The following is a 25,564-nucleotide window of genomic DNA, read 5'->3' as shown; positions in this document are numbered from 1 at the left end:
CAGCCAAGGCTTAATTTCCTTTGAATATTCAAGGTGAATTAAAATTCTATCTAAGTGGCAATACAGGACAATAATTTTTGCTTACGATCAAAGCTACAGCTAGTCTAATTGTATATGCAAATCAGGCAATTTATATTTAAATTATGCATTCCTATTCTAGTCCCACAGGCACACGGAGATCAGCAAAGGGAATTGGTAGGACATTTGCAAGGTGCTTGAATATTTATTACCAACTGTAACCATTCACTGATCATGAGAAAAGAAATATACACAGGCAAACATACAGATGCAATTTTATTACCATTTTCAGAAAAATGAGGCAACTTAAATACAAGCGTTTCATGTCTATGAACTGCAGTTACTGACAAAATGGATTTCTTTAAGAAAATCTGTATTCTTGCTGATATTTGCTACTAATAGAAATGATTTTTGAATGACATGATGCACTTTTGTTACATCATATAAATTTAGTTTTACAGTTAGGTGTTTGCAGTGGTTAGAAATGCCAGTTTCTTATAATAAACAGAAGCAAAATGCTCCAACATTTTTACATGGACTTCTAATTGCAGTTTTTCATCCCAGACAATCTACTTTTCAGTCCAAATATAGAAACTGAAAATTATATCATATCTTCTATATTGCATAAGTTTTTTGCAACACTTCTTGCATGTTCTTGCATGAAGATGCCTGAAAGTGCTTAGGAGGCCATATGCCTGACTGATATTTTTGACTGGCTTAGACTACGGATTGGATTTTAATATTTCCATTAACTTTGATGACAGAATTTGCATTGTGCTATACTAAGTGTGAAAATAAATAAGTTAAAATGTGTCAGGTCACAATGCACCATCATTATTTCAATATATTACAAACTCATGAACACATAAAAAAATAGACAAAATTTTCTATCATTGATCTTCTTTACAGCTTCTCAAACTAAATACTACTGATATTTTATAGGCATGGAATATTAATAGGCATAGATATTTTATAGCCAAGCTTCATAGTTTAAGATATGTTTGTGATATGGGTGAGGGCGAAGGAGATTTTTATTTCCCTTGACAATACTGAGCTATGAAGACCAAGAAAGACCAGCACCCTTCCTTTCCCTGTCCTTCCAGAAAAGGAAGAGTTATTAGATTCCAGTATCAGAGAGCAGAAATCTGCAAGTTTTTAAAACCAAGTACCGAAGATCCCCGTACCTGCATCCTCTGCCTAAGCATTCTTGGCACAAGTTCACTTTCATTTTAGGAATGCAACTGACATCTTCCACCCCTTTGAGCAGCATTAACACACAAGAGAAGCTCCAGGAACCAAACAGCTTGTGTGGAATAGGCATTACTCAGCATGGTCTGAAGTCCTTGGAGCAGACTTAAGAGAGGTACTTATCTTTCACCCAAAATGATGATTCACCAGCCAGCTCCTGGTCACCTCCCTCACCTCATCAACACATTTGTGCACATGATGAGAAAAGAAAGGTGGTGGGCAGATATGCAGTCCTGTGTCACCCCAGCATTTTGCATCATCTCACTCTCGGGCTGACCCTGGTAAGGGTGGCCATTGGCAGTTGGTGACAAAAAGTTATCTCAGCATTATATCCCAAAATGCATCATCTGTCTCAGGACTACCTCTGTACAAGGCCCAGGACACTTATTGCCCTTGTAGAGACAAAGGACGGTCATTTCATTCCTCTTCTGTAACTCCAGAGTTTTCAGCTGGACTGCCATGGGCATTGGTCCTGGCTAAGTGACAGGGATGGCAGGAAGACAGTTTCTACATGACACAGAAGAAGCTATTGCAGCCGCCCACAATGGGCCTGTGACCCTCTCTGTACTTAATAAAGGGAACTTTGTACTCCCAGAGAGAAAGTCATCCAACCTTTGATCTGACTGATCATCATTACCTGCTTGTCTCTCTCTTGACTACTGAGGAACACCAAGAACTTGTCTTGAACACTCCATCCATAAGTGTTCATGGCTTTAACCCATGAGGTACTGCATAATATGTCCAGCAGCCACAAAAGCACATGCCTAACTTGGTATACTTTTAAGAATTACACTGGAGTCTACCAATCTCCAAAAGTTTAAGGTGAATCTCTTCTCCACATGCTGTTTTTATGCCACATTCTTTCAGTGTAATGGATTCTGCATTCCAAACAGAATTTCATACTTGATTTAGCTCTCGGCACTTTGGTGTTTACAGACATTTGACACAAGAAGAGAGCCACACTGAACCAAAAGAAATAACCTGTGAGGGATTTGTAGTCTTCTACACTGGGAGTAGCTGCCCAGTCAGGAAACTATGTAGCATCTCAAATAGCATCAGAGGCCTATTCTCAGAGAGCCAAATTGCACCTTTACTGCCTTCATCATGAAATTGTGGACACCCTCCTAAAAATGCAGACCATGGTTTATGAAAGCAGTATGCTTTCTAATGTTTGATTAGATGTAGTAATAGATAAAGGTATGCATCCTGCAGAGTCACACTTCTTTTATTCTCCAACTCACAGGCACAATCACTTGATTTAAACCCACATCAGCCTGAAAATAAGAGACTGGAAATGGGACCAAAGGAAAAACTTTGTTTCAAAGAACTGATGACATATATGCTCACAAGATGACATCACAGGACCTGTACACTACCATTCATGAATATGTGCAGTGGGAATGGACATCCAACTTCATAACTCAGGCCAAAATCTTCTACTAACTTGTCTTAATTATGAAGAAATCTTTTTCTTCTAATGTATTGAATCCACAAGTCATAAATTACCTGATGCCAAATGACATCAAACCCTAGATTTTGCAAGAGGACTGAAGTTTTTGAAATTTAGCAGAATAATGCTCCTCATAGTGAGATTTCCTGGGATTGCAATTTTTTTTTGTATTTTTCATTTAAAATGTTAACATAAATATGGCAATATGAAAATATTCTTGGGCACTGAGTTATAAAGGCTACACTTTTCTTGGACAAAACCAAGAAAATGTACAAAGTTTTGCTATTTTTCACAGAAAATACAATAGTTTTTAAAACATTAACATATTGAAAAATGTAGACTTTACATGATAAACCCACATTACACACAAAACACAACTTCTTGTCTGATGCAACAAGATAACAGCATAACATTTTTACCTGTATGGTGTGTATCTAGTTTAAAATACATTGGAAAGCAGCAAGCATTTACAGGAGAATTGATCAGAAAGCATCAACACTGCTGCATATTTGCCATTTAATCATTAACTGCTGCTCAGACAGCTGCTGCAGACTTCATGGTTATACAGGTGTTCAAAAGCAGGGGGGCACGTTTGGGTGTATAAATAGCTCCTCGACTATCTCGAAGGAGTTCAAGAGCTGCCTCCTGGCCCCTCTGAAAACAAGGAAGCTCTGATGTCAGTGTCAGAAGAGCAAAGGTTCAGCTGCAGCACCAGAGTGGGATCCTTGCCAGCAAACTCCTGTGCTCAGGCAGAGTTTCAGAGTTAAGAAAACTTTGCACAACCACAAGGTCTGCCCAGGGTGCTTTCCAGGCACAGGCAGATGCTGTCAATGCCCTGCAAACAGCCAGAGCAGCTGCAGAGATGCGAACTTGCTGACTTCATTGCACACTCTGCAGGTTTATGAGCACAGGCTTCACTGGGGGCTGACAAGCACAAAATCTTTTTTAAATTAAGAATGGTTACTTTGCATAGTTGAAATCTTTTTTATTAACAGGTGTACTTGGGTTTTTTCCCCTCCTTTGGGAATTCTTTCTTTAACTAGGTAAGAACCCTGAAGCTTAAAAAAACTCACCCACACTAACCTCTTTTTTTTTTTTAAATTGCTAACAGACAAACTTTTAACATATCAAGTTTCATCCTGAAACCATTAGAAGCCCTGAAAATAGGGGTCCACATTGGAAGTACTGATATTTCCCCTAACTATAGCAGCAGATGATTCTATTATAAAATTATTTAATGTCCCGATCAGTTCCAGTTTAAGATTATTAGACACAATTTCTTCTTGTTACTAGTAAGCCCTTCCCCCGCCTCCCAATTCCTCACATCAGTGCATTAACAACTGCACACAGCTGCCAGACGACTAAGCTGGTGTTTTTAAACAGTTCTTACCAGCTTTCTTCCAGATCTCCTCTGGCACGTATCCAGACGCAGGCCTGTGAAGGAATTCCCGATGAGATTCTGCAGGAGGAGGGGGTGAACAGGGAAAAAGAAAGAGCATCATAAGCAATGCTGGCTTGTTGAGAACAAGGCTTAGAGAAAAATACCTTTTCTCTTTAATTACAGCTCAGACAAAGAAATCAAGTGAAGCTTTTCTCTCCTCAAAACAAAGCGGATGCCACAGCCGTAGCTCATGAACGTCCCGTAGATCAGATCAGTTCTTACAATTTGAAGGTCTCATCTTAAGCCAAGTGAAGATGTTAATTTTATTTTTATTTTACAGTGTTTTGAGTCAACTCTGTATGACAGTATCCACACTTTTAAGGGAGGCTTTGCAAGACAAACTGAGGGAGTGACATGCTTTGTCCTTTCTCATTGTATTTATGAAAAGGAAAAAGAAAGGGCAACAGCGCAGGTCTGGCATTTCTGCTCTGTGCAAAATAATGAGTACTTATGAGTGCAGATAAAAGTCAAGATGTCATTCCAGTGATCAAATAAGTTGTCCACAGAAAAGCAAAGGGGTGTTTCTCTAAGTTCAGAGCTGTGCTTTCCTATATCTGAGCCCATGGTGGCAACTGTAGCTGCAAGAGCTTGAAAAACAGAACCTTTAACTTTAGGTTAAGGCCCTAAATACAAGCTGCCAAACAACCTCACTGGAGCTGAAGCTCGTAATTCACCCATATATTTCAATCACACTTTGACAGCTCTTTCCCCTTCTCCCCTTTTTTTTTTTTTTTTTTTAAGGTTTAACCTTTAGTCCTGGGTCTAAGAGTTTTGAAATCAGAAAGATCCCTTTCACAGGGACTTCAAAGAGCTAAGATCAGACGATACAAAAAGAAAATTCACTTTGGTCTGAAATTTAGCATAGAGATCCTCAGCACATGAAATTGAAATTGCTCCTTTCAAATGCAATTTAAAAACTGATTAACTATTATTCAAAGTAATAGAGGACAAAATGAAAAAAATACAACCAAACACATAAAACTAAGTTCGCTGCCATGATTACTATTGCCAGTGTGTCAGAATTCAATTGCCTACAGAAAATAACTTGATTTGTTACATTACAGACAGGTTTGAATGTTTTTGGAGATGCTGCTAGAAGTTTGATGTCTGGGCTTGAAATACAGCAAGAATATACCTGCCATTCTTGGAATACTAATTTTGACTAAATGTATTCAGTTTTCTATCTTAGGAGCTTTTATTCACTAACTTGGTCAAAAAGCAATATTTTTAAGAAAAAGTGAAACATCAGGGTTTGCAAATAATTTCTTATACCACTACATGTATCCATACAGTACTGTTTACATACAGCAGCCCACATAAACTTAAATGCTTTTAAAAGATGACAATATTGCAGGCAGCTAATAAAGGTGGAAATGACAGGAGCTTTTTCAACAGAGAGTAGGGAATTCCTGTGCACTGTTTCACAGATGTAGTTTCTAGCATCAAAATCTGCAGACAGTGACTGGGAGTACATCTTCCCATCTGACAGGCAGCTGAGTGGATTTACCCAGCTCTTCTGTTTGTCACTGAAGTATGGGACAACAATTTAAAATAGATTTTGTCGGCGAACCTTCACAGCTCTCAAGCATAAAATAGTAAACACTGTATGTGTGTGTGTGTGTGTGTGTGTGTGTGTGTGTGTGTGTGTGTGTAGATTTTGCAAAACAGCTATTTATATTGGTTTAATCAACTTGATAGAGGATTTCAGACCTGATACGAAAAATAGGAAAATTCTCAGTATGGCCTGGCTTGCATAATTCTGGAGATGATGAATAGCCCTGTGTACAGTTTAGACTTATAGGCACAGTGCCAGTTCTGTTAGGGGGACAGAGGCAACAGCAGAAAATATTGTGTGAAGGCTAATGAAAAATAAAGGCAAAAAATTAAACCACTCTTATTTGCTCTTCATGGAATACCTGCAGGAACAGACTCAACCAGGCTCCAAATGTGGCAAAACAAGGGGTTTGTGACATTCATGTCTTTGCTTTGTATTGAGTTTTCCTGTCTGGTATTTAAGGTACCATCCAGTGTAAGGGGAGCATAACCTTGATTCAAGTCTATGGCTCTTAGTTTTGGGTAGTGGGGAGAGGGGAAGAAAAAAAGGAAAAGAAAGAAAAAGGACAGAGAGATGTGGAACCGATTTTTTGGTACACATGACTTTCCAAAAATGGAATTCAATGACATAAATGACCAGATTGCCAGATAATTGTTAAAATTTCCAAAACATAAACATCAATCAAGCTCTTATTCCAACCACAAATTATTTACATGAGGAATGAGATCCTCTGCAAGAAGACTTAAATCAAGAGCTTATGAGAGACTTTCCCATAGTTTGGAATGGTGCACAAAAAAGACAAGAAGCACTTATGAAGATAATAAAAACCATATTTTCCAAGCCAGAAGAATTTTAGTAACATGTCTATTGTTTAGGCAGTGGTGATGAGTCTGTGAAAACAATCTTCTTTCTAAGGCTAAACTACAGGAAATGACCAGAGGATATAAATTTTACATATTAGTGTTTTTAAGGTAAGGAGTCCTTCAGTTTAAGTATCACAAAAATTGCTCATTAAAACTGAAGTACAAAAGATCTTAACTTGGATATCTAGCAATCTCAAACCAAGATTAACACAGCTAAATGAAGCCCCTAAAATACTAAATGTAGAAGCAACAGCAAAAAGCCATAATGAGGACAATGCATAATATTAAATAACTAACCTAGAAGTCAAAGTAAATGCTGCCTAGAATGTAACTGAATGAAATCAGACAACAATAAGAATAATCTGAAGTGACAAGGCAGATCATTCAGAAAAGGATATTGGAAAAGCTTTACATGTCAGACATTATAACAAAGGTTTGTTAATGGCGAAAATGCAACAGTACCGTTATGCAGAACAAAAGTATGTACACTACTGAATTTACTTGAAATTCATGGCAAGGCATGAAAGCATGTGTTGGTAATTAGTCCAGTTCCTACTGAACCAAAGGAAAAAGATGAACAAGGAAAATAAAAAGCATATATGTAAATGAGAATAGTCTGTACTTGTCTGTAAGTGTTTAAATGAGGTAAAAACAAAAGAGACTTTTGATATCAAAAATGGTATGGGAGTTTTCTATTGTAATGTGAAATAAATTTGTGAAATAGTAGAAAAGTTGTTGGAGTGGGAGAATACACACGAAGAAAATAAAAAAAAATTGCATTGGTTTCAGCTCTCACATTAGAATGAAAATTTTTGATGGTTTTAAGATAAAGAGAAAAGGTGCTGAAAGAGAGCGACGTGCAGAGATGTGGAGAGTTGTGAGAGCAGCCATAAATATGGATCTGCAAATTGAAACTGAGATGAAAAGCTAGGACCAAATAAATTATATGAAGTCTTATGTGATCATAAGGCTCAAACTTAAGAAAACAGAATAGAAAGACTTAGAAAGAAAAGAATTGTTCAGTAATCTCAAAGAGTCTAATTCACATTTGGAAAGAAGGACAGAAGGTAAGTTGGCAAAACAAAAGAATTGAGGTTTTTTGCATGGGACACTGACATGCAAGTGTATAACACAAAGTATTAAGAAATGGAATGAACAGCTGATGTTTTGATGATCTTATACAATTTACTGCATTCATGAAAATACTGGCAGTGATAATAATACCCTGCATGCTGTACTGAATATTGAGGGTCAAAAATAATAAAAGCTACACATAAGCAGCCATGAACAGATTAAATATATATGACTTTTTATGTATTTATGTGGTTTCCATATTTCAAATGCAAGTTCCGCTTCATTCTAGCCTATAATAAATGTAACACCATTAGTGGGACACAGAAAACAAACCAGAAAAATTCTCAGAGCAACAAATATAAAATATTCACTGCCTGGTTTGTAAGAGTCAAGTTCAAAAATGTGCCAGTTCCACATAATGAAAAATAGAGATCTGAAGGTGGGTATTGCTGATGAGACTACCTTGCAAACCTGGCCGGGGGGCAAGTGTTCCCAGTATTTTTAAGTACATCTTTACCCTTCTTTGCTCTCTAATACATTTTTCTGGCTATTGCAACACCCCTTGAAATTGTGTTAAAAATATAGTTGTTGTTTTTTCATTGTAAAAGAAAAGAAAAGCCACATAGGTACAGTATTACTGAATCATCCTCAAGCAGAGGCCATGTCAGAGCTGAGCACTGAGAACACACACATGCAATGTTTCTGCAGCTGGAGCCCTACTAACAGCATGCAGTTCACTAAGCCACAATCGAGCCCAAGCCTCCCATGCAGAGAGTGGATTAAGAGCAATACTTAATGTCATCAGTGACCAGTATCACAGAGGCTTTACATTCTAGAATTACAAGTTATAAATGTTACTGTGGTATTCACAGTATTATGGTTTGCTCATGTTGAGAATATCATGCATATCACAGCACTGCTGATTATCTGCAAATGGCAAAGGAACAGGTTTATCATCACAGCATGAACAGATACGTGTTGGCAGGAATGCTCTGGCTGACACAAAACATGATGGTGAACAGCTTTAGAGAAAATAAAAAGTGTCTGAAAGGGTTAACATTTAGAAATGTATTAAGAAATGGCTAACCTATGTGTGTTTCACAAATTCATAGACTTCTGAGAATCCTGGTTTCCTGAGGCAAATCCTGCAGGTATTGCACTCTTCAGCTGGAGATTTCAAACTCTATTTTGTAAGATTTCCATTCAGATAAATTCAACAGACACAAAATATCAACACTGCTGCAGACCTTCTGATGTGTGCCTGCTCCACTTATCTAGAGCCACAGCTGCACTCAGTATGGTTATAGATCTTGTTTATAACCCATGATGCTGAAGAACCCTCATCTTTAATTTATCCTACTGTGTGTATTTCAGTATACAGTGTCTGATATGGGTAATTATTCACTATTAGGATGAAAGTTGCAGTCCTGCTGCAATATGTAGTACTGAAATTCTTCAGCAGAAATGGAGGAGTCAGATGATGTATTATTCACTTCATAGACCATCACAGTTAATCAACTGAATATATATGTAAAGTCTGAGTCATTTTTAGACTTTCATAAACATGTATTATTCAGACTGAAAAGACCCTCTTACCTTCAGCACATTCTTGGAGAATAATGGGAGCTTGTAACCTGTTGTAGATAGCTAATGTGTGTATTGGGATTGCTTTGAATTAAAATTAATTATCAAGTATTTAATTTAATTTTTTAATTAAAAATAGCAACAGAAAAATATTGATCAGATATTGCAAACTTCCAGGCTCAACATGATTTACAGTGATGTCAAATCAAAAGAAGCAGAAAAATCTTTGGCAGGAAAAAAGTCTACTGGTTCAAAATGACCATCAGAATTTTCTTCAATTACTTTTCAACTCAAATTATCCATACTAGATCTCAGGTCAGAGTTTTTCAGCAAGACCTATCTATGAAGACTGTGGTATGTTTGTAATGAGAAGTTAAAACTTCAGGAATGATATTTGAATTGTAAAGAAAAAGAAACAAAGGCACAGATAATGTAGCCATATGGCCCCCTTTTTTTTCTCTCTTGCTAGTGGAGATGACAGGATAGATTTAAAGGCTGGATTACCTTGTTGGAAAAAAAAAAAAAAAAAAAAAAGGTACAAAGGGAATTCACTGATATTTAGAATCTCTGTAGCAAACTTCCCAATATTTACATGCTGTGGTACTTTAATTAAAATATTGGAGAAATTTCCAATCCCTTTTCCCCCACTTCAAAACTAAAATAAAAAAGCCCTAAACCATCTCAAGGCTCACAGACACTGCTTTAGTTTCATTATACCTCTGAATGTTAGGGATTTTCATTTTGTTAACTAGATTATTACCAGATTTGAGGAAATATAAGGATTAGCTTTCCATAGACTCCAAAGTAAGCATTTTCTCCCTGTCATGTCAGACATAAAAGCACTTCTAACCAATATTTACAACTGATATGGATGCTACATCACTGAAGCGATCCAAGTTTCATGTTTGTGAGTCTCAGAAGTACTTTTTCAACCAAATAACCAAAGTGGATGTGTTAAAATTGAATGGACTCCAACCAGTTCATTTGTACCCACAGTACTGCAGAGCTGACCAATGTATCCACTGCCAAAGCCTGTGCTGTATAACTATCTTTTAAGCCAGAAGACTTTGCTGTTTTCAAGAATTCATCTTGACATATACACGAACAAATGCTAATATAGGGATCTAACTGTATGCTTGATCTTCATTTTATCTTACGTACCTATTGTTGTGGTGATGACAATTTTTCTTGGATTGTAATATTATCTATGAAGTTTTGATGAATGTCATGAGTTCCAGTTTCATTAGAGAACATTCATTTTTTCTACCTACTAAGTACACAAGCAGCATGGCCTGTCTCTTTTTGCATCACAGCTTCACTAGAGAAGTGAGCCACTGCTTTAGATCTGTTCACAAGTGTTCTTCCTGAAGTTGCAAATGTGATTGATGTTTCAGATGCCGTATTTATGAGTCTTCCTTTACATTACATTTAGCACTGTTCATACAAGCCATTACCTGAATACTTTCTGAGAAGGGCTCCTCTAGGGACTAGACTTATTAGTGAACTATGGAAGCATTTCCATAACCCTTCCTCCCACTGATTGGAGCACATTTATAGAGCTATTGACTCAAGTAATTTGACATTCACACAAAAAAGATTTGTTTGTTATCAAGAGGCACCAAATATTACAGTAGTAACTCTAGAAATTTACTAAGAGAATGATGGAGATGGGACTAGATTTTTTTTTTCTGTTTTTCTATTTGCAATTAAATAAATTTTTGACTTGGTAAGTTATTCTTAAAGGCAAAGGGAAAATACAGGTAAAATATAGTTGCAAAATAACACACATTCTACTGATTCTATTCTGGAATTCTAGTAATGAACAGAATTTATGATGATTTTGAGTAGATGGCATTGGATACAGACAATTTATTTTTTTATAAGGCAATATTAGACAAGCAAGCATAGTCTCCTGACATTTTCAAAAGAACAAGAAAAATAAAAAGGTATCACTGAGATGTTGCTTTATCATATCTGTTATTAAAGTGAGGAGATGGGGCAGAAAAAGGCCAAAATACTAGTAACTCACAGAAAGACCCCAAGTTAAAGTTTGTTTTTATAGAGCAGAGTCCTCTCAGAGTAGTTGTGTGCTCACTGTGTGAGAGTGACTGTGAAGGTCTGCAGGGAGGACAGCCCCGCTGTTTGGTCTGGTCCTTGTAAGGTGGCTGCAGCCCACCCAGCTCAAACTCTGCTGCCTGAGCCAAGGCCTGGACAGCTCCATGGAAATATACAACAAACAGTCCTCAGACACACCTGCACAAGCTGCAGTGATGGACAGAGACCTAGGAGGATCATGCATGCATGAGTGTGAGCATTCCAGATCTTGTTCCTTTCTTAAACAGAAACCAAGTGCACCTAAGAAGTGCCTAGAACTTTACAACTCCATTTCCTTAGAAAGACAACTTCCAAGTTAAGGAATTTGATTTAAGAAGGTGAAAGCCCTCTATTTCAAATTGCAATCCAGGAGCACCGACAGATTTTTTTAAACAATCAGGAAAGAGAAAGAGTCAGAAAGGACAGAGAGTCAGTGCACATCTCACTGCTCTGCCTCCCTACATGACAGTCTGTCCTCTCACCCCACCCTCTCAGACTCTGCAGAATGGAAAGCAAATTACCAAGCATCACCCAAAAATCCTCAAGCCATTCCACCCAGAAACACTACTGTTTGGGCATAAGAGTTATAGTGAATCCAGCAGTCAGCAAGAGAGGAATCATCACTATAGCAGAAGAATCAGAACAAATGCAAACATCATCTATCACTTAGCTAAGCTTAAAGAGAATCAGCACACGATTTTCAATGAGGATACTGTACCTAACGAAACTGGATCTGGATTCACTGGACTCTGCTGTCTGGAATGACTACTGCTGCTGTTTCCGCCTTTTTTTAAATCCTCCGCATCGCTGTACCGCCGTATCCAGTAATTCAGCTCCTCGCGGTCTGCTTCCTGACATCGCCGTAGGACAGTGAGAGATCGTCGGGTTTTTTCCACCATGTCCATTATACAGTTCAACAACTGTTCACAGCAGTGGATGGAGCACAGAAACAAAGAAGAAATTTTTGTTCACAGAGTGACATCATAATAAAGAAAACATCAATGTACTGAGTGCATGGGTTTTAATAATGAAGGAGTCCCTCTCTGTTAACCTCAACTATAGCTGAAAAATTCTAGGCTTGTTTTAAGAATGACAATCCCTTCCTTTTTAACGGGTGATCCTAAACTATACAGATAGGGACTTACAGGAAATAGAGCAAAGACAAGGAGAAAAAAACTGAACAGGCTACAACCCTGTCACTAGTACTACATGGCACCGGAGAGGACACAAGATGTGGTCCAGAACTGATGTCTACAAATTTTACAAGAGATAATAAATTCAGGAACAAATCCAAGCCCCAGATCCAGTGTTTATAGAGAAAGTCCATTCCTCTATTGGCAGACTGTAATAATTAGGATAATGCAGGAGACACTTATCAGCAAGGCCTGGTATGAACTATCCAATGGGGAACATCAAGCCCTCTGATTTAATAAGCAAAGCTTTCAAAACCTGTCATAGAATTCAGATAGGTTTTAAAATAAAAATTTTAAATTCTATCTTGGAAGGCCTCTGTTCAGACAATTACACATAAATGGATATTTAGCCCTTACATGGTCAAGATGTTTCCACTCTTCTGCCCATTCTCTGTCTGTTAGCCTGTGATCAATCATTTCTTCTTGACGTGTGCCATGCAACCCTGCCAAAGAGGAGCAAATTATGTTTACAATGTTGGAAGTCCTCTATGGGGGAAAAAAAAAACCAGAAAAAAAAAGAGCCTATAGACAGAACCATCATATATTACCGTTCTAGCATCAGGAATGTCACCACAAAAAAAAAAAAAAAACAAAAAAAACCAAAAAAAAAAAAAAAAAAAAACCAAAAAAAAAAAAAACAAAACAAAACAAAAAAAAAAAAAAAAAAAAACAAACCCCAAAAACATAAACAAAAAACCAAAACCAAAACCACCCCAAAAAAAAAAAAAAAAAAAAAAAACAACTTTGCTCTAAGTTCTCTTTAGTACTTTTCCTCACACAAGATGCTACTATTTTGTCCAATTTAATGTCTTAAATTCTGTAAATTCTATACATTGCAAGATGACCTTTCAAAAATGGACATAACTCTTTCAGACTCTGCACAATTACTGTATACATAAATATAACATAATACAATATATAATTTTTCGTTTGCAATTATTTGGTAACTCACTGCATATAATACTAGCTGTACTTCAGAGAGTTGAAAAAATATTAGTATAAACTCAGTGTTATTTCACTAAATACAGTAATTACTACCATGTCAACAGAGCATCATTAAGGGTTCATCCCTCCACAGATGTTTAAACAACATGTGGTTCAAATGTAGCACATATATCAGAGCAGCTGACAACATGATACAACCAAGCCAGTATTTATTATCAACACTCAAGGGGAACCAACACTTGTTCTTTGCTTAGCCTCCTCTATACAGATGCTGAATATTTGTAAGTGTTGCTCTTTTACTGAAGATTTGTTTTAAACAAGGAAGAACAGTAAGTGCAGATGTGAAACAAAATCCAAGAGTATCAGGCATTCCATTAAATCAAATTGTGCTGCATGGGGTGTGGCTGGTGCTTCTGCTGTTCACATCCTCCACCCATGTTTGTGTGGACATGTCACACACAAACCACTTTTTTGAAAGATAACAACTTGCTTCTGCTCTAAACTGAAATCAAGCTATTTTGATGTTGCTATCACCACAAATCTGACATTAGAAGAAAAAGGCTCTACCTATCCTGGCCCGCCATACACCTGAGTGTCCATGTCATCCATATAGCTTTGAAAACACAGGTTCCTTCCATTTCTGTCCCTCTTTCTTAGAGACACAATTCAATCCACTTTTACAAGTACAGATCTGAAATAAGGCCATTAGAAGCAGCTGGATGGACAAACACCCATAAAGGCTACATCTGAACTGCAGATAAAAAAGTCCTGTTCACAAAATAAAGTTACAAGGGAAACAGAAACCTAAAAAAACAATGCAGAAAATCAACGTGCCTTACCCATAGGTCTGTTTCTGTCCCTGAGGTCCCTGTGGTTGGGGTGTCTGTATGAGTCCCTGTAGTGGTGGGCAATGGCCATATCATCCAAACGATAATGCTGAGGTGGAGGTGGGGTGGGATGAGGCAGACCATTGGGCTGATAAGATAAGCCATTATTTGGACTGTACCGCTGGCCTGGGCTAATAGTGCAGGGCCGCTTGCTTGGATGCTCTGAGTGCAAAGGCTCTCTGTCAAAGCCGTTTTCTTTGGTTCTGAAAAACAAAGCAAAGGAACTTTAATGCACTTAGTGAATAGAAGGTGGGAATATGCACCCCCACATACACATGCAGCTTCAGGAACGAAAGATTGTTCTTCAATTTGCTCCAAATGTGTGGTGTTGCAGAACATTTCATAACACTGCTGAATCAAAACATACAAAGGACTCATTCACCTTGTCTAACCATCCCTGTAACTTGAGAAATACCATCAGGGTGACCTTCTGACAGAGCCACCTAACGAGGGGCTGGAGAGCAAGGAGCCTTTGCTGAGATCACAGACTGACGGCGTAGATACACATGCAATTGCAGAGGTGAAACCAACAACTGATACATGAAATTAGGGACCAAGAAATTCCAATAATCAGTAGTGCTACAGGTTATAGTGATTAGGAGAAACCTGACATTCAAGAAATGGTTTTGTTTTCAAGAGGATACTGTAGTGAATGCCAGTGTGCTGAAGCCCAGCATACCATGAGCTCCCATCAAGATCAATGTCACACAGAGACTTTGGGGAAGAATTGACTCTAAATGATGAGAAATGCATCCTTCAGAGATTTTTGCAATATCTGGGCAAAGGTGCTGTGACTATCATTAATTTTGCAGGAAGATGTGGCTAGACTCAAGTCCTCAGTAATGTTCAGGACTTCCCACTCCATTACTCTTAGACAGGGGCTTTATGCTCAGGTGACTTGGAAGAGCTACTGAGGAGAAGGACAGGGGTTTTTTTATGTTCTAGTTACTCTTTAATTAAATTCATTATCAGCTATTTCCAAAGAATTCTCTACTTGACACCTCTGCCTGAGAACCTTGAGCTCACTCCAAACTAATTCTCCATTGAAACTGTATTTTAAAAAACTCATAAACAAACAAACAAAAAAAAGGAAAAACAAACAAAAAACCCCCAAACAAACAAGCAAAAAAAAAAAAACACCCTACAGTTAAAATATTAGTTTTGATCAGAAAGTTTCTTATATATAAATATTGCAAACTGAGGTTTCATTCCTCTCTCCATAAGCTGCTGTTATATTCCAGCTTTTTTATAAAAGAACTTTATCCTCTGGAATAAAGGGATGGCATAATGTATCATTCCTAGTGATAACACAATTTTTTGACACTGAAGGTAAATTTGAGCAAATTTTCTTGTTTGCCTATTGTTAAAACCAACTGCTCTACAACAAACCTTCCCCCAATCAACTACCCTTGAGGGACCATCTGTGGGGAAGCAGTGTATTGTCACCCCTCAACAGGTTCCCATTTAAGGCCAATGAGAGGAAAGATGAAACCAAATCATTGCCAATATCCTCTGAGAGAGAGAATCAAACTAAGATCTTGTAATTAGCAGCAGGAAATTAAAAGATGGGCTGCATTGTTTTCAGAAGGAGTGAAGCAATTTCTCAGAGACCTCACCAAAATTACTAATGCCAGAGAAGCTGCAGGTATATATATATATATATTTTACTAAACTGTAATTTGGCAAAAAGGAAAGAATCTTTCCCCAGCACAGCTGGACATCTATTCTCATTTGGGCAGATATAAAAGACATACTTTGCTAAAGTGGAGCATGTACCTTGTTCCAAAAGAAATGCAGCATGGCTGTGAAAACGCCTAACCAAGAAAATCTGAGGTCCATCATATATTTTTTATTAGTTTGGGCATGATGTACCTGCTTGCAATAACTCCCAATGGGTGGTGATGTTTCTGACAGCTCTTCAAGACAAGTTTGCATTTAGTGGCTTGCGTGTGTTTTCTTTGCACATATTTACTCAAAGTCAGTGTGCCAATCCTCCAGTTGTCAAAATACTATGCAAGCAAAAGAAATTGACTTTTCTGTCTGTACAAGGCAAACTAATAACTCACATAAATCTTTTAGTACCACAATTAGAATGTTCTCTAACTTCGATGGGTAAAAGTCAGAAACAGCAAACAATTAAATAACTCATTGACTTGGTCACTGAAATAAAACTGGGACAAGTGGGAATCCAGTTTTCCTTTTCTGCACTACAGCTTGATGTTAAAGTCATATATTTTCATACAAATGTATATATTTGCACCTAATTTACAGGTATTTCTGTGGTTTTTAAGACTGCTTTGTACTTAATTACCTTAACTGGAATGCACTACTTTAGCTTGGAAAACACATCAGCATATCCACTGAACTCTGACTAACATAGAAACTAGCATGACTCTTGAAAACATATTTACTGAAATGATGTTTTTGCTATGTCTTTTCTGGGCGTAAAAATTTAATTCTACAATTTGTTGTTATATTTTCTGCACTGACCAAATAAACAGCTTACCATAATACCAGAATGAGACTGTACATAAACTCATTTTTTGTTTCTGAGCACATAAAAATATATAAAAAGATAACAACTTAGAAAACCTCATCAGAACAGGAACTGCTGCCAAATTTACTATATCTGAATAGAGTGATAAAAGATGAGGTACTGAAGAGTGCCATAATTCAGATGCTCTGAATTTGACCTACTAGTCTGATCTCAGTCCTACTCATTCTTTTAGGTCTAACCCCCTTGGGGCAACAGCATTTTCCCAGGTGCCTGAGGAAGCACTCCTGTTTCCCAGTAACTGGCACACCCATGTGAATAGTAGTTCCAAATATAACACCATCACAATTTTAATCTGCTTTCATCTGATTTTGCAAAGTAACCAGAAGCTGTAGAGTGGAAATAACAGTGAATGCGTAGGAAACATAACTGGAACTTTTTTCCTTACTCTCTTGGACACCTTTTTCCTTGATGTGCCTATAAATCAACAGTGTTGTTTGGAAAATTGTTAATATGACAAAGATGAAGTCCTTCAGCTATAAACACACAAGGGGTCATTTTCTTAAAGCCATGATTTACTTAGATTAAAGACAGCAGAATAGACACTACTTTTTAGCCTGTATGCATTTAATGGAATTTATGTTGGTTTTAGGTTGTGATTTCAGTTTTAAATTATGTAATTTATGGATAATTTCCTGGGTAGAAAATCTGACCATGCAAAACTGCCTTGGCTAGAAAATTTGGTTTAACCTGATCAGGAGTATTACACAAATTCAAAGAACACTAAAGCCAGCTTACAAGAAGGAGACAAAGCTGTTCATCTACTATTTGTGCAAGATGCTTTGATTTAAACTGACTTCCACCAATAAAGGTTTGATGAATCAAACAAATGATAATGCTTTGCAGGAATAAAGTATCTGTTTATAATACTGTGTTACAGAAAAAAAAAATTACTTTTCTGCCTTGCTAACAATTCATGTTACAAAAATTCTTTTAAAGTTCCTCATAATTACACACGGCATACAAGGAGCACAGATGTAAGAGCTGTGAGCATCCTTCACCTTACTGAGATACTGAGGAGCCTCTTCAAATAAGATTTACTAACAGTATTATCAAAGTTTATCTCTGTGCCCAGGTACCTTCGACACCTATGTCATGTCATTGGTTCCAAGTGTACTGCAACCACAGCAGCACTTTCTAAAGTCACAACACAATCATAGCCACTTTTGTTTTCTTCTCACTCAAAATAATGCTATTCTAACAGAAATTTTTGTTATCCTATATCCACTTAGTAGAGAACTGTCATAAATGTAGAGTCACTACATGGCATGCTCACATGCCATCAGCCTTTTCCAGCAAGCTCAAAGGATGAATAATTAGCAAAGTTTTTTGTTGTTAATGTATTTTAAATCATGTGATTTATAATTAAGCATTCATTCACCAAAATAAAAACTCACTGTGGTCCAAGTTCCTTTGCTTTACTACAGTAGAATGTAAACTCCAAAACTTGTAAACAAAACACAGTGAACACTTTGTTCATGACATGTCATGAACAAATTACCAAAATGTGTTGTCTCCTCAGGTGTCAGTTTTCCTCTCTTGCAGTGACTGATGGTTCCCAGTGTTATTACAGAAACAGATTGATCTTTTTAATGAGCTAGTTTAATAGACTCCAAAATCTCACCGTGGCTGCTCATCCGTGTCAGACCATATGCACCAAGAAAACATTCAGTAAAACACAAAGCTTGACTGTCAGATTGCTCTATAAAACCTCACATACAGTAGACTTGGATATGCAGATAAATAACAAGAATTGGAAAATGGATATGCAAAAAAGGTTCAGAGATTATAAGCAGAATAAAAAAATACTGTATGTGGATTTTCTTCAACAAAAAATCACGAGGCAGCTGTAGTTACATGTAACACTTGTTCCACCTTCTTTGCCTAATCCTCTACTGCACTCTTCCTCTAATGGAATTCATGGTATGCAGTTACCCATGCCCAAATGAAAAATATAAACGTGTATGTATATATATATAACATATACATTATATACAATACATGCCTGTGTATAACTATATATCTATGCATATAAATATATATCTATGCATATACCTTGGGAAGTGAAAAAGATACCACAGTTTACTTCAGTAAGACACACATCTGCAATCAAAATTATTCCAGCTGCACTTAGTTCTCCTGGAAAGAGGTGGCCTTTGAGAAATTTTTTTTCATTTACTAGCCATGGAGTCACAGGAAACCCTTCCCTTGAAGTATGTCTGCTATCTTCTGCTGAATTTTTATTAGTATATTAGAAAATTACTTATATTTCTAAACAAAAGGTATATATATTTCCAGATGTTTGCTCATGCTCCTCTGTAAACAATTAAAATAATTAATAGTGTAATGAGTATAAAGCCAGCCAAGTATTTGGTTTCAAAACTCACTCAGTCTAGGCATGTTCAGCCTCTGAGGACAGCTTTTTGTGGTTGCTTTACTTACATTAACCAAATTAAAAGGTATGCAGACTCCAATTCCATAAATTTAAGAATCTTTCCAAAAGCATCTTGTTCTTTTTACTAAATCTGTTGCACAAATGTTCTTGAGTGCACAAGACAACTCCACTGAACTTGGCTTAGCCAACACTACCACACATTTTTTTCTGTATAGCTTTTATTATAGTCATAGACAATGGAGACGTAGATGTGACCAACCAGTGACGGGGTTGCTTGACACTGAACAAAAGCAACTTATTTTTTAAGCTCACGGTAACATTCCAATGAGCGCACTGGGCAGTCTCTTTTTCATGTGAGCCTTTTTCATTACAGCAAACAGTTGCAGGGTCAAAAAGAAAGGATGGGTTTTCTGAAACACCACTTCCCCAGAACTAAGGAGCTGAACTTCAGGCTGCAACTGACAGAAGTTGCTGCACCTTGGAGTGTGCAGGCCAATGGGACAGCCCATGCTACATCCTCCCTGGACCCTGGGAATTCAAACACAGGCTCTTACCCACAACAATGGAAGGTAAAATGTCCACCCCTTACCCCAAATGCTGCATTGCTCCCCAACTGTTCACAGCCTAAGAGAGACTTCAGTTGTGAAGCCAAAGGCACTTGACTTTCAAGCAAAGACTCAGGAATTTTAAGAGCCTTTGTATGTATTTTAACTAAAAGGAAATGCTGAGAAGAAAATTCATAAACCATACACAAATATCTCTACGTCTGGGCCTCAGTTTTAACTAAAAGATGAAGGCTGACTTTAAAATCCAATATTCTCCTGATCTGCTGGTCCTTTTATGTGCTAATCTTATGGCCTTTTTGTAATGGAAAGACCCTGTATTGGTTTTATAACAAAGTTCTTGTCCTAGTTTCTACCTGTGTCACCCATCTTCTCCCTCACAAGCAGGACTGAAGATAACACAGGTGAGACAGTACTTACTACAAAATAACCAAAATTCAACACTGTCAAACAGGGTCTCAAAGAGAGGGAGCATTATTCCAAATGCAAAGGAAAGACTTTATTTTACATTTTTCCTTTGTGGCCTTATGGGAAATATGAGCAATACTCCTCTCCACAAACAGGAAAGAAAACAGTGAGTGAGTCGGGAAAGAACATCCCGCTTATTGTCTGTACTCTGTCAAGCAATACCTCACTGGCTTATGAGATCATTTCATGTGTGTCTATCTCCTTAGAGGAAAAATGTTGTGTCTGCTACTGAACCGGAGTACAGTATGCTGACATTAAAGCCATACACAAGATATTAAGAGGCCTTTTAAACAGATGTTTTGCTACACTACTCTGCAAAGATTGAGAATATACAGAACTACACCAAGCTACTAGATTTCAGCTTTGGAAAAATTATTTCATTGCATATAGTAAGAGAATACACGTATAATGTCCAAAAAGTAATCATCTTTCTGAGGTGCAGAAATATGCTTGTATTAACCCCAATAGCTCCTTCAGTTTGGTCTGGAAGTCTGAAAAAACTGGTGGAAAGAACGTAGCTACATATAAAAGGAGCTTTTCTGCTTATACCTTAATTTTCTTGCTGGTTCATTGTGATTTTTCTGAAACACAATCTCAAGAAAACTAATTTCAAATACTGTCACATCTTTCTCTATGTAATGGCTATGTGACTTTAGATTTTACTGTTCACTTCTGGCTATGAGAAGTCTAAAGTTTTACTGTGAGCTTTCAGACTTTGTTTTCTGTTTATTTTTGTGCCATTCAAGCCTGTTCCAACACAAAAATGTCACCTGTAAAAAGTTATGAGGCTTCTTGACTTTGCAAAACATCTTTTTCATTTAAAAGATAACTAGGATACTAGCATACCTCAGGCATACAGGTAGTGGTATGTGGCAGAAAAGTATAATAAAAGTTTTCCACCAATAAAACCCATGGCAAACAAATCAATGAAAAATACAATACCTGAGTTTCCCAAAGGTAAAATGTAAATGCCAGTTGAATTTCTAACATTAGCATAGGAAGGCAGTTAAAAATAAATAACCACAAGAGTAATTCCCTTGTAACACTAAGCAAAGAACTTTATTCCAAAAAATAAAAACTGTTCCATACCCCTAAAGCCACTGTACTTCACACACATTCATTCGCTTGTCCCATTTCTGCATGGACTCTCCTCAACTCAACAACAAAACAGATTGCAGTGAACATTTCTCCTCTTTGAAAGAAATACCCTTATGCATATTCCATGTATGGATATGGAAATATGGCACAACAGAAGGAGTCAAAGCCCTGAGTGTGCTCTGGGGTTTGCCCTGTACTTCCCAATATAAATGCCTAGCGACTCTCCTCACATTTAACGTGGAGTTCAACAAAACGTCAGATGCAAGGGACTTGTATATGGAGCTGGCATGATCTGCTGCTTGGCACTACATGACTGAAATACTGTGCACAAAGTAATACAGTACTGGCTGACCATTACTTCTGTGTGGATATGACCACAGCATGTCCTGAGGCGACTGAATCAGTGTGTGCATGTATTATATTTATATACTCAGGAATATATATGCGTATGCAGCTCTCTCTATATATACACATGTATGTAGGTATGTATATGCAGACATGCATAAGCAGAACCTGTTATGAAAGGGCATGGGGAATGATTTTAAGCTAATAAGAGAGTAGATTCAGACTAGGAAGAAATTTTTAATATGGAAAGTGGTGAAACACTGGTTTCCCAGAGATGTGGTGGATGTACCACTTATGGTCATGTTGGATGTGAAGGACCTGCACCCAGGGAACACCGCTCAAGTATCCCCCCAGCACCCACCCTCATGCTGCCCCTGTGCTGGGGGAGCTCAGCACCACACTGTGGGCAGGACAGGAAAGGTGTGGTGCTGCTCACCTGTCTGGAGTTCGCCTCTTCCCGTTTTCGTTCACATCGAGAAGCAGCTCTGAGGAGTCAACAGGTGAGGTGGTGCTGGCATCCAGAAGCAGCTGTTCGTGCTGGGCGAGGTACTGGGCTGGGTTCTGCTTGGCTAGCCTTGCACAGTGCAGCAGCTCCCGCTGCAGCAGGGGCAGATTGGCCTGCAAGAGAGCAGCACAGGTTAAGAGGGCAGCTTGCAAGCAGTTTCAACAGAGATGAAGGAGAAAAATTAGAAATTAGAGCACAGCCTGCCTTGAGTTGAAACTGCTGCCATCATTCCCAGCTAGGTTTGTGGTTAGCTGCCTGAAAGCAGGCAGCCTCCAAAAGTGGCTATAGCTGTACTAAATATGCATAGAAGGATGGGAGCTTACCAAAAATGTAACAGAAAACAGTAAATGCTGTGAGAAAACCAGGTCTGAGTGCCACATCTTTAAAGGGGGAAAAAGTATTGTTTTGGCTGACTTCTGCTTTCTAACTGTCTAAAACCTAATCTCCTATGGAGCAGCTGTTTTCAACAAGTGACAATCCTTTGTTTCCCATTCAGACTGCAGTTAGTACTTGGAAAATGTCTGAAACCAGGGGATCTGCAACTCTATGAGCTGCCTCAGTCACCATTCTTTGAGGGCCTTGGGGAGAACAGGATTGAGAATAGGATTGCCCTCAGCCTTCCCATTACACTTGCAGTTGCACATTAAGATAAAGATTACAACAAAATCTCACGTTCCAGAGCTTCAGTTAATCACCCAGAGGGCTACAAGCCTCCTCCTAGCCAGATGTAGCTTGAAGGATTTCTGACTGTTCTTTCATGGCCCCACTGGGACATGGGTCATGGCCTGGAGATTACCAGGACTCAGACAAAGAGAACTGAAATGCTGGTTGATCACTGGGCAGCACATTTTGCCCATCTACTGAGGTCATACTTAGTCATATGCTTTGCCAGAGCAGGTGGAACCATATGTCCCTTCCCTCTGCAGAGATAGTTACACATCTTGGGAAACCTCTTCCTTTCTTTGCAGCACATGCCAACATAGATACTAAGAAAGGCCACTCATTTTTACGTAATTATTTTTTGTACCATAAAGGGATGTGCCTCTCTTGTTCCATCACTATTGCACGATGATTTTTTAACTCAGAATTTTCAAGTATTCGATTAAATTTCATGACCTTTAATAACTAAAGATAAGACAAAGAACTTCAGGGGATTCCTTTGCTTTTGAAATAACTCTCACTTTGAAAAATCCAAACAAACAAAACCAAAAAACCTCTTATTTTTTAAGCAGGAAAATACTTCTGAAGTCAAAAAAGGTCTAAAAGTAATGTGCATGGAACCAAACAAAAAACAGATGGTCTGAAAAGTTTTGAGATCAGGATCTTGGTAAATTACTTTGTTAGCATTATAACAATGACAACTGCTCCAGCACCTGTTGTTACCATAAAAGCAGAACCACTGTGCCACAAAAAATGCCAGAATAGTCAGTACATATGAAACTTTTAATAGTGGTGAAAAAAATAGAAATTGTTATCAGTTATTCCTAGGATGAAAAGACAGTTGGTTGTGGAATATGGAGGTCTTTCCAGACCTGCACAGAATGGAAATATTCTGTGAAAGAACCAAATATCTATTTTCTTTCAGTTATCAGAAAGATGGACTGATTGTGTTGTGAGCAGTGTTTTTCACTTGTTTTAATTTCATTGTTTCTTTAAAAAGCTCACACAGAATACAAGTCAAGACACTCGACTACTTCAATTGCCTTGCGTGGCAGAAAATAGTTGGAAAAGTTCACATATATTTACAAATAAATATCTGGAAGAAACAAAAGAATCAGATCTAGAATTTGACTAGTGGTACATTACTAAAAGATGTATTACATCTCAGCAGGACTGTGAGGTAGAAATGTGAAGGCGCTACTTAGGAGGTGAGTAATGAAGGAAGAAACAACATATTTGTGTTCCTTTTCCACTATCACAAACAAAAAAGGGCCTTTTTAATGTATAGATGCTCCTAGAGACAACCAAATTTTGAACTGTTCAGCAAAAACTGTGATTTATTTTACTTGTTTACCTTCTCCTAAAGAAATGTTCATCCTTGCCCTTTAACAATAAACATGAACATTGGCAGATAAATTTATCTAGATAGATTGAACAGATTTTCTTTGCACAGAACAAGCATGTATAGCTTTTAATACATTTATTAAAAGCAGATACATTCAGTTGCTTAATTTTTTAGAAGTTAGTAAAGAAAACTATGATTGGCATGTCTTATAATTTGGGCTTGTAATAGCACAATGTAATATTTAGACAAATACATAACTTGAAGTCAAGAAAAGCAGTATTTAAAAACTTATAGTTCCACTCAAGTATTTTCAACCTGCTCAAAACATTATTCTAAACAATCTTTATCAAACCATATATTAATAAATAATTTGTTTGTTGGGAGAAGATTAATCAGGACCTCTCTATAGGTAGGTCAAGTGTGCAGACTGCTTCTGGTCCCTATTGCCCTGATACAGAAGAACTAATTTTTGGGAAGATAACGAGAACTAATTTTGAATGCAGAATGAAACATCAATATTCTCCCTATTGCAACTTGAATGTACTCCTAGAGACTCTGAAACCAACATGGCCTTAGACACAGAGGATTGTGCAGAGGTTCTGCTCTGATAGCAAAGGCAGCTCTCTACACCTGCAGCAGCCCATTGCTGCTGATGCGGATATACAGACTTCTGTACCTCTGCATGTGAGAGATACAAACCAGTTCTCAACCAAAAAAACTCTGACTGCAAAAAAACATGGCCTTACTGGCTTCCACCACCCTAAATTGTCACACTTCAGTGTCTGAAACATGCTCCACTTCTGTTTTGGATTGGGCTTTATATTTTCAAGATTTAGGTGGAATCATAGCCTCCTCCATCAGCAAGAGAAACATTTTGAGTCTTATAATTTAAATTGAAAAGGCTTCATTAGAACATAGTATAAAATTCAGTTTTGAAGTTTTTATAATTGCAAGTTTAAATAAATTATTACAGATGTATTAAAAATAAAGATTTAAATTAAGACAAATTTGTTCAGAGAGCCTGAGTAACTCAAAATTATCAAATCATATTTATACTGATGCTTAAATATGAACAGAACATTTATTGAAAAACAGTGTTGGCAGTACTGAACATGTACACCATGTACCACTTAAATTTAAGAGATTAAACGCTGCTTGATATTAATATAGAAAATATGCACCAAAAGGCCAGTGAAGGTTTCTGCAGTTGAATGATCTGATTTTCCTGTGAACCAGAACTGGTAGAAAGATAAGCAATTCAATGTCTATTTATTATCTG

At 37.5% G+C, this 25,564-nt stretch overlaps 1 protein-coding gene across 5 annotated transcripts in view; it reads right to left on the bottom strand.

Annotated features, from left to right (window-relative positions):
* The window catches only part of RUNX1T1 (RUNX1 partner transcriptional co-repressor 1), a 115,298-nt gene that overhangs the window by 15,678 nt on the left and 74,056 nt on the right, over positions 1-25,564 (bottom strand). For all 5 annotated transcript variants that reach the window (XM_063172613.1, XM_063172621.1, XM_063172637.1 and 2 more), the window contains 5 exons: positions 22,212-22,393; positions 14,305-14,555; positions 12,878-12,963; positions 12,046-12,247; positions 4,107-4,175 (listed from right to left, as the gene is read on the bottom strand). In XM_063172613.1, coding sequence (XP_063028683.1) covers positions 4,107-4,175; positions 12,046-12,247; positions 12,878-12,963; positions 14,305-14,555; positions 22,212-22,393 — 790 coding nt within the window. The remainder of the gene's footprint in view (positions 1-4,106; positions 4,176-12,045; positions 12,248-12,877; positions 12,964-14,304; positions 14,556-22,211; positions 22,394-25,564) is intronic.

Source organism: Melospiza melodia, chromosome 1 (genome assembly GCF_035770615.1).
Source record: "Melospiza melodia melodia isolate bMelMel2 chromosome 1, bMelMel2.pri, whole genome shotgun sequence".
In the NCBI taxonomy this organism is placed as follows: Eukaryota; Metazoa; Chordata; class Aves; order Passeriformes; family Passerellidae; genus Melospiza; species Melospiza melodia.
This window is presented reverse-complemented; position numbering and strand designations above follow the sequence as displayed.